This window comes from Ananas comosus, linkage group 20 (assembly GCF_001540865.1).
Source record: "Ananas comosus cultivar F153 linkage group 20, ASM154086v1, whole genome shotgun sequence".
NCBI lineage: Eukaryota > Viridiplantae > Streptophyta > Magnoliopsida > Poales > Bromeliaceae > Ananas > Ananas comosus.
Window position 1 is genome coordinate 3,877,869 of NC_033640.1, and position 10,634 is coordinate 3,888,502.

Here is a 10,634-nt window from a genome sequence, read left to right on the forward strand (position 1 = left end):
CTCTCTCTCTATATATATATATATATATATATATATATATATATATATATATATATATAGCATCAACGTCCAGGTTCTATGCTGAGCATAGCATTCCTCTCTAAACTGTAAAAGCCGGAGTTTTCTTCCTCACGGTAGATTGAGGGATTGTTAAGCAAACTCTCAATCTCTGCATCGTTTTGTTGTTCCCGGGGATGTTGCTTTATTTTTTTGAGTCTGTCAAGCTCCTTCGCTACTTCCTTCATTGAGGGCCTGTCTTCCCCCTTGACATTTAAGCAAGCTTTTGCTAGTGCAGCAATTTCATTAATCCTTTCCACCTCTTCATCATACTTAATCTGATCATCAAGAAGTTTGCTGAAGCGACCCTCCTTCATAGCAGATAGGAAGGTTGATGAAAGGCTCGCCTCTATTTCAGTTCCTTCAAAATAAAGTGCTTTCCTACCAGTGAGGAGCTCCAAAAGAACCACTCCAAAACTATAAACATCGCTTTTATCAATCAATTGGCATGTTTGTAGGTATTCTGGGTCTAAATAACCACAAGTTCCCTGCACCAATGTGACGAACTGTTTTTCATCCTTAGGAGCGAGGATAGAAGCTCCGAAATCGGAGACCTTTGCCATTAAATTATCATCCAAAAGGATGTTTGCGGACTTAACATCTCCATGAATTATCGGAGGGGATGCCGACGAATGCAAGTATGCAAGTGCTTCAGCAGACTCGAGAGCTATTTTCAAACGAGTCTCCAATGATATATAGATTCTACGGCTGTTGCCATGAATCAACTGGAATAGAGTCCCGTTGGAAATATATTCATACACCAACATTGGAACTTCCACCTCTAAACAACATCCGAGGAGCTTAACTATGTTTCTATGGTTGATCTGGGAAAGAATAAGCATCTCTTTTCCAAATTCTTTCTTTTGTCTCTCATTAATAATTTTGGCTCTCTTTATCGCTACGACGCGATTGTCTTTGAGAATTCCCTTATATACTGTACCGTAGGCTCCGTGCCCTAGGATGTTGTTCTTGTGAAACTTATTCGTCGCTTGTTCGAGCTCTTCTTTTGTAAACATCTTAAATGCAAGGCCTTGCCGTTTTCTGATTTCTTCCAATAGTAGCCAGCCTCCGTGTTGTCGGAAGTTCATCTCTTTAACTTTTATAAGCTTTCGTCTTTCACACATAATATGAATACAAAATATGATAACTAGAATAATGACGAGGCTGATGCAAATGCCTGCATGGATGTACATCACAGCATCAAATCAACAATATAGGAGCAAAAGCAAGATAGGCATGTGAACAAGTTAATAACAATAACAGTCCCTCGACAATGCAGGAAACATCTTACATGCATATCAAATTAAATTACTATTTCTAATCCCAATTTTGTGTCTATATTAGAATTCAAAGTCTCCTTTATTATGGGATACTTGACTCCCCTTTGTAGAGTTTTTATATTCTCTTTGTAGACTTAATTAGCATTTCTCTTTCTATGAACAGTGACTAACAAGTTTAAGAGCAGCAACATGATAAACTACAAGAGAATCCCTTGTCTTCTAGCGACTAAAACATTTGTTACGACTAAGATTTAAATTTAAACATTTTAAAGGTTTGCACCGCCGATTAATAGTTTAGAAATTGATTGTATAATTTACCCACACAAAAATTTAATAACCAATTGCTATTTAGAACAAAAATTTATGGCTTGAAAGACATAAACATATTTTCCACTCGATCGAGACAGAGACCATCACTTGCAGTCACAGAATAAGTCTTGCTTTTCTATTGAATGGCGATTGTAAAGAAGAAAATTTACAGGTCAACTCTGGTACCTAAACTTAGGGTGTGTTTAATTCGCCCCTTTTTTACCCTGGAATCGGATCAAAATAGACGAGTTAGTTTGTCCGTGTTTGGTATATGGGATTTTCATTCCGATTCCGATTCCCGGATGAATGGGAATCCTCCCAATTATCCTTTTTTCCAATCCGGTCTAAAAGACCATATTAGAAATTGAAACCGGTCAGAATGAATATGTTCGGATTAAATTTAACTTTTTTAAGCTTATTTTTAATTAAAACACAAGTTGAAGTTTAAAAATTATATTTATAAATTTCAATTTTAATTTAAACTTAAATTAAAAATTAAAATTCAATCAAGCATTTCGAATCTAATTTAGAAATTTAAATTTAAATTTAAATTTAATTTAAAATCTAAAATTTTATCCAAATTTTATTTAAAATTTAAATTAAATTTTATGAATTCAAATTGAAATTTAAATGATAATTTTAAGTTTGAATGTGAGTAAATCAAAATTTAGTTTTATATTTTGAATTATCCGTTCAATTTCAACTTTTAATTTTTTTAAAAAATATATTTAAAGTTTGACAACATTTTAAAATTTTGATGTAAACTTTTAATATTTAATTTTTAGTTTGAATTTAAACTTATATATTATAAAGATAAAATTGATATATTAATTTGATTATATTTCTGATATCTATTTGAGCCAAACATCGACAATGAGAATGGTTCATTCCGATTTCGATTTAGGTGACGAATCAAATAGAATGAGGTAATGAATCATCCCGATTCTGTTTTCAGCTTATTCTCATTCCGATTTTAATACCGATTCCGACTTTGAACCAAACACACCCTTACTTTCTAAACCTCAAGTCAAGCAGTTCTCTCCGTATTTGGACAAGTCAATATTTTGCCCGCATAATACGTTGTTTGTACGTCGACTCTTCTACTTTAATGCTTTACTATTGGTAAAATGTATAAAACTTATTTGAACTATTAAACATTTTGATTCAAATATCTAATTTTGCAAAATTTTATTTTTAGTGACCAATTTTTTAATTTAAGTAATTTGATGACTCTTCGGATTCAAAATTTAAAATAATTATATATTTAATTTAATTAATTTATAGTTATATAAATTACATAAAATTTGCTAACTAAATTCGTAAAGATAAATAACGAGTTCAAACTTTGAAGTTAAAAAGTCACTAATTGACTAAAATTAAATAAATTAAAAGATGAGATAGTAAAATTAAATTTTTTAAAAAGTAAATAGTTGGATGGTGAAGATTGAGGCAAAATTTATACATTTTTAATTTTCTTTATTCAAAAAACTACTGGGCACTAAGCCAAACACGTACTCTTTAATAAGAAAAAAAAAGAGAAAAAGAAAAAAAAGAAGGGATCGAAGAGCTCACCTATAACTAGCTTCGCTGCCGGTGGAAGTTTCTGATAGCAAGTTCCATTATAAGGGTCGGCATGTGTACCACGTGGGCATGAGCACCAGTATCCACCTTGCGTATTGTGACAAACCCCAGAGCATGGATATGCATTCTTGTTTGCACACTCGTCAATTTCTGTTCCCCATATGTATCACAAAATCCCCCCCCAAAAAAAATTAACTTACTAGTCAATTACTAGTAGAGGTGCATGGCAATTCGACTCGCTGTTCGTGAGCCAGCTCATATTCGACTCAAAATGCACTCGAGATCGAATTACTTATTTAGTAAACGAGTCGAATACGAGCTGAATTTTTTAACTCGTTTAATAAACGAGCGGAAATGAGTTGAATTTTTCAGTTCGTTTAATAAATGAGCCTAACATGAGCTGGGGTCAACTCGCTCATGTTCGGCTCGATAACAATTCAAATATATATATTTTATATTTATATAATTTATATATATATATATATATATTATATATATAATATTTTTATTATTTGATTTTTAGCAAAATCAAAATATAAAGCCGAACTCAATTGTNATTTTATTATTTGATTTTTAGCCCAATCTAAACATAAGGCTCAACTCAATTATAAAAACTATATAATTAATATGTAAAGTTTTAACCATTAGATCAAATTCTAATAGGTAAGATCTTATAATTTTATTTTCTTACATATCATTTCTAATCCTTTTTAATTTGTTGTTCGTGAATCAGCTCGTGTTCGGTTCGTTAATAAACGAGCTGAATTTTTGGTTCGATACTTTAACAAATCAGCTGGTGTTAGGCTCGTTTATTAACAAGCCGAATATGAGCCAGCCCCAACTCACTTGTGTTCGGCTCGTTGACACCCTTAATTAGTTACCAGGAAGTTTAACTTGAGATTTACATGTCATGTGCAATTTGATTTGAGTTTAACTTGTCAAATATCAAAGAGGAACTACTAACTATTTCAAGAAAGAATAACAAACCGATTTTGTATAAAAAAACCTTTCCTATGTAATTTTTTTTGCAATATATGCGTTCTTGTTTTACTTGTATCATTTTTCAAAAATTCGCCAATTTAATGTTCTTCGAGGACTTTTTTATAAAACAACCCTCTAAAATTTTAAAATTTGCGAAATAACCCACTCAAAATTTTATTTGTAAAACTAACCCTCTTTTCGCCACGTCGGCGCTACGTCAGAATTTCTGTTAAAGGCGGTGAATCGTTCACCGCGTTCTCCCATTTCTTTTAAAGACGGTGAATCGTTTGCCGCGTTCTCCCATTTCTTTTAAAGGCGGTGAATCATTCACCGCTTTCTCCCATAACTTATTTACTGTTATTTTCTATATTCTATATATAATCCTAACAGCCACATAAAAATTCTAACAAATTACATATAATCTTAACAACCTTTAAGTCCTAATAATTTATCTATATAATTTTATATAATCTTAACTGCCTTTATATAAAATTATATGGATAAATTATTAGGATTTAAAAGTTGTTAAGATTATATGGGATATAGAAAGAAACAGTAAATAAGTGAAAGGCGGTGAATGATTTACCGTTTTTAAAAGAAATGGGAAAAAGCGGTGAACGATTTACCGCCTTTAAAAGAAATGGGAGAAAGCGGTGAACGATTTACCGCCTTTAAAAGAAATGGGTAAAAGCGGAAAACGATTCACTGCTTTTAAAAGAAATAAGAGAAAACGGCGAACGATTTACCGTCTTTGCAAGAAAACCCTGACGTGGCGCCTACGTGGCGAAAGGAGGGTTAGTTTTACAAATAAAATTTTCACATGGTTATTTTGTCAATTATAATTTTTTAGAAGGTCATTTTATAAAAAGCCCGTTCTTCAATTACCCTCATCACAAAAACCCCCTCCCACCCATTTGTTTTCGATGATGGAGCCTCCAAATCGACGATCGACACCGTTGAAAATAATCTATACCACTTGAAATATTTAGAAATCAAATTTCATACTTTTCCGATATTGTTCTCTTGTCCATCAAGTGGACGTAAAAATGAACAGCTGAAAATGAATATCCTCTAAAAAGTGATGATAGAAATTTTGTAATCAAGATCGAGAGTATAGATCTTATTCTAAATAATTTAAAGAATTTTCTAACCAAAATTCAATTGATTTCGATAGCTTTACACCGTTAAATAAGAAAACGTCTCATATCTAACATTAAAATTACAAATTTTGAAACCCTTTGATCATTAGGTCAATGATATCGAAAAGATTTAAAATTTGGTTTCTAAATACTTCAAGTGGTATAGATCATGTTCAACGGTGCCGATCGTCGATTTGGAGGCTCCTTCATCGAAAACAAATGGGTGGCAACGAAGTCCGTTTGCTACCGATAGTATTCCAGCTCAACTCTATATATATATATCTTTTTTCTTCATCACTCTTTTTTTTTCTAACCAAAATCTTTCTCTCAAAGTTTTAGATGTTCTAATTGTTCATTTCGATTTCTATTTCAATAATGAACCAATACTTTTGTACGATTAGTTATTCTACTTTCCATTCCAATTTAATCTAATTTTATTTTTCATTTTCACTCCACCTATAAACCAAACAAGCTTTTACTATCCAAGCATAAACTTTTCCACATGTCACAAAATCAAAAAGATGTTTCCAGCTCGCGCGCGCGCGCGCGCGCGCGCGCGAGAGAGAGAGAGAGAGAGAGAGAGACCTTGGCACCCGTGGGATAGATAAGGATTGCCTTGATAGCCCTCGGAGCAGTTACAGCGATAGTGGGACCCATTCGCGGAGTCTACACACGTGCTGTGCTCGCTAGCGCATGCGTAGGAAGTCATGTTCTGCCGGGCTTCCCGGCACGTCTTGTTTCTTACGGCCCAATTGATCACCAACGGCAGCCTTCTTCTGTACAGCTCATCGGTCGTGACGTAGGAGGTGCGGAACTTGAAGGCGCGTTCCTCCACCAGTGCAGCGTAGCCGCACCGGCTGAAATTGTACGTCTCTGAGCTGTTGAAGTTTTCGGCAAAATGCACTTGGTAGTACCATATCCCCTTCGGGATGGCGGTGTGGCAGCATCCGATGCCCCTGCACGAGCCGTTGCTCAAGTTGTCCGCGCTCCTGCACATCGATACACACCCGGACCAATAGCTGCTATTCGCTGTGTCGCTCTCTATGAGGTAGGCCAGCGTCATGCAGCCGACGGTCATAAACTTGTTGAGGCCGCTGGAGAACCGGAACGGTGTCGCCGTAAGGTTCATCTGCCAGTCATCGTACGTCACGTTGCCGTTCGTGGCATTGTAGCATTGGGTCGACACAGTGTTGGCGATGCGGGCACGACCCGACAATAAGGAAATGCTCATGAATTCGACATTGCGCAGGAAGGGCTTGTGGGTGCCGTTGCTGGAGGTGCAGTTGAGTGTGAAACCCTCCATCGAGCAGGCCCGGCCTATGCCAAACGGATACGGGATCTCGACATCGCCGCATCGTTCCGGGCACCCCGGCAATGCGACTGATGCGGATGTGAGCTGCAATGCCAGGAGTTGGAACAGAAACTGTCCCCACAGAATGACTATTCCAGTGGAGATAGAGTTTTCTTTAGGCTTCATACTTCTTTTAGTTAATTTGCTTTTTCTGTTTTTTTCTCCTTTAGATTCAGCTTGTTGGAGGGGTGCACTCTACCCATGGTCTTAATTAATCTAGAGGGAAGGCGGCCCTTGATATAGAGCGCCCAGGAGTAGACCATTGCTATCAACTAAACGGTATTACCGTAGCAATTGGGTTATGGATTTTCAATTCATGGGAAGTAGTATGGGATCTTTAGTAGGTGAGAAAATAACTCGTTTAATTATGCTAGACTTTGACTCATTCAACAACATAGTTTGTTTGTTTGATTTTTTTTTAACTTCTTTTTACTTTTAGGTGTATATATAAACAACAAAAAATTATTTCTTGAGTTTAAACAAAAGAGAAATTATTAAGAAACAATACTAATCTCTACACACAAGCGAGAGTAAATTTGGTGAAAACATACAAAATTTATCCAAACTATATGTGGATCATTTTGATTTGATTATTTGTATCTTTCACAATTTTAATTTTATTGTCTAATCTTTTAATTTATTTAATTTGAGTTAGTCAACAATATTTTTACCTTCAAAATTTAAGTTAAATACTTATTTTGATAAATTTATATTTACGAGAATGTATGAAATATACTAACTAAATCTATAAAAATAAATGATGCATTCAAATCTTAAAGTCAAAGTGTAGTATCCTTGGTGGTTGGTTGCCTGTGAGATTTTAGTATCTGAGACTTGTCGACACATCTAGAGAGTGTCAGGACAAGTCAGAGTCGTTGTAGCGCGAATTGGACGCAAAACGGACTCGACGTGAGGCGAGAGTGGAGTTCTGACGCTGAAATCCGCAAAGGGCAGAATTTCAGTGTTGAGTACCGGTACCAGGCAGGAGAGTATCGGTACCCCAGTGTAAATCCAGAACAGACTGCTCTCGGGTTGCAACAATTTGATGCTGAGTACCGGTACTGCTTCGAACGAGTACCGGTATCGAGCTCGGGTACCGGTACTGCATCGGGCTGGAATCGGTATCCTGTGTGCGAGCTTGCGTGCTGAGAGGCCGAGTACCGGTAACCAAATTGGGTACCGGTACTCCAGCTGTAATTTTGAGTTGGTGAGGGGCCTTTTGGTCATTTGAAATGGCGTTAATCTCAACCTTATCCTACCTCTTTATATATGTGTAGAGAGACAGTGAATGAGCTTTTGGTTGCTGCTTCCTCTCTTTCTAGTTTGGAGACGTCGCTCGTTGTGGAGTCGCGGCTCGAGCTCGGGTTGACTTTGACGTTTCACCGAGGAGCCGTTCGAGCGTGCGGGCATCGTCGTTGCATCGTTGGGAGGCCGGGCGAGTGCGTGGTTTCCTCCCTTTTCGACTTCTCGCTGTGGTTGGAGTAGCTTTTCGAGGTGGGTTGATGTTTACCGAAATCGTCGGAATACCTCCTAAGTTTTATATCGTCGACATGTTTTGTTGGTTTCATTTCCTTGCTAGTACTCGAATTCATGGATTAGAGATAAAATCTGAATTTGGAGTTAAGCTAGTTGTATAATTTTACATGTTGGACTTGGATTTGACTTAGGAGAAATCATACAGAGATATTATACTGTCATTTTCTAAAAATTACCAGATATAGCTTTAGGAGCGGTGGTTCTTCTGTATCGCCGCTGTTTGTATGCGGTGGATACCCAGATTAGTGTAGAATGAGTTTACACTCGTGCTAGGGTACCGAGCTTATTTTACAGTAGGGTGTAGACTGTTTCGAACTGTCGGATGCCGTCGCAGTTGACAGCGGACTCAGATTTCTGTATTCGCATCAGATTGTGCCAAGGGCACGTGATCTTTGGTTGTTAGACCAATTAGACCCTTTTGCTTTGATTATAGTCTGTGAGAGCCTGATTGAGCTCGGTAGAGACATACTTGCATACTCGGTTAGGTAGCGCCCAGGAGTGCTACTCCGGCGTCAAGTTTTGTGCGTTTGCGTTGATGTCATAGTGTCCGGGTTGGACTTTGCTCTCCACCGACAACCCAGCGTGGTGGTGGTTGGTGTAGCTTCGACAGGCGGGACGAGTGTGTTCACAGTCCCTAGTGAGATTGGGTCAGAGATTGCATTCTTATATCTACAGAATAGTGGTTAGCGATAGTATAGTGGCATGTAGCTATAGTTTTTCCAGCTTTCTTTACTATCCTTGAGCATATTTCTTTTCTGTAGACTTAGTGGGTGAGCCGTTGAGGTCGGTAACGGTGCCCACTGAGGACTACTTCGTTTTACAGTAGTTCTCACACCTAGTTGTTGACCCCTTTTTGCAGAGCCTTCGTCCGTGGCTGCTGCTGTCACCGATTCTAATCGTGGAAAAAGAGTTACGATGTAAAGAAGTGAATTCTCGAAATCCGAGGATTGTACTTCATCCAGGATCGACTGACTGTCGAGAGAATACCCTTTGTGGGAGTTAAGAATGCCCAAAATACAAAAAGTGCTTTAGAGTGGGGTCCGCGAGAGCAAATAGGCAAAATCTGGACTCAGCAGATTTTTGCTCTCGGGGATCGGTCCCTAGAGGGAAGGACCGGTCCCTGTAGCTGAGGGTCGCGGGGCAAGGCCGATGCGACCGGTCCCTGGCTGAGGGGACCGGTCCCCGAGCGCGACACCCGCGAGAGAAAGCCTAAATTTGGCTAAGTCCTGAGGTTCCCCTTTCGGGAACCGGTCTCTTAGGAGAGACCGGTCCGAGAGACCGATCTCCCAGGGACCGGTCCCTCAGGTGAGGACCGGTTCCCGAACGCGAGAGGTCCCTAGACTGCAGGAAGAGCTCTCGGGGATCGGTCCCAAGTCGGGGAGATCGGTCCCTCCGCGCGAAAACTGCCCAGTTGGAGCTGTGCAAGGGATGAAAAGTTGAGGGGTCTAAATGCAAAATGGCCTTTATTAGAGTGGGCTGAGCCCTCTCTCTCCCTCACACTCTCTCATTCCACTCTCCCTCACTCCCATTTCTCTCTTGCTCCTTCTCTCTCTAGAAAGGAAAGAAGGAGAAGAAAAACAAGAAGGAGAGGAAGGAAAAGAAGAAGAAGAAGAAGGAGATCAAGAGGAAGGCTTTGAGCACCTCCATCTCCCTCTCCTCTTTCCATTGGTGTAGCTCTTGAGGTAAGCTACTGAACCCTAGCTTTGTAAACTTAGGGTTTTTGGGTTTTTATGCTTTGGAATGGGTCAAATGGATCTCAAGCATGCTTCTAAGTAGATCAATCCCATGAATCTAAGGTTCTATTGGTGGTTTGCTATATGTGCAACCTAGGGCTCCAAATGGGGGCATTTTGTAAAGTATGAGATTGATCTCATTTGAGGCCTTGTAAACCTCATCGATAGGTGCCCAAACGCGGGGGCGAAGTCGACTTCGCGATTCGTCGAGCGGGCTTAGAGCAACCGGCGAATTACGGTCGTTACGGCGTTATCTTGGACCAAGGGAGGCTAACGCCTTTTTGTAAAGCTCGCCGAGGAGCGTTTCTAGAGCCTCTACGTTGGTAAAAGGTTGGGGGTGTCATCCGAAACTTTCGAACTTCTTTCTATGTCTTAGATTGTATTTAATCTCATCTCTTCATGTTGCATTGTAGGATTGCATAGTAGCTCCATTCCTTATGCTTTCTAATTGATAACTTAGTGTACTTGGAACGCTTGGTAATTTAGATAGGTAAGGATTGGGTCGAGATGTGAATCCTATGGTGCGAAAGAAAAGAGATGAACCCGATGGGGGTATTGATGACATAGGAAGTAGTGGATAGTGTTAAAGAACACGAGTGCCATCCGAATGATAAATGATGACGAGTGGCATTAATGTAGTGTAAATAACACTAGAGGTCGATGGACC

At 38.7% G+C, this 10,634-nt stretch overlaps 1 protein-coding gene across 1 annotated transcript; it reads right to left on the reverse strand.

Annotated features, from left to right (window-relative positions):
- LOC109726063 (putative wall-associated receptor kinase-like 16) lies at window positions 63-6,650 on the reverse strand. The gene is made up of 4 exons (XM_020255493.1): window positions 5,933-6,650; window positions 3,291-3,377; window positions 1,505-1,534; window positions 63-1,234 (listed from the first exon to the last, which is right to left on the reverse strand). The coding sequence occupies exons 1-4, from the start codon at window positions 6,648-6,650 to the stop codon at window positions 63-65; spliced, it is 2,007 nt and encodes a 668-aa protein (XP_020111082.1).

Excerpts from the sequence above, each read along its gene's own strand:
- LOC109726063 (XM_020255493.1), bottom strand. The coding sequence starts at position 6,650 with ATGGAGGGTTTCACACTCAACTGCACCTCCAGCAACGGCACCCACAAG. Across the intron at positions 3,378-5,932 it reads TCTATCCCACGGGTGCCAAG|AAATTGACGAGTGTGCAAAC; the intron begins GTCTCTCTCTCT and ends TATGGGGAACAG. Across the intron at positions 1,535-3,290 it reads ATACTGGTGCTCATGCCCAC|TTTATCATGTTGCTGCTCTT; the intron begins GTGGTACACATG and ends ATTCTCTTGTAG.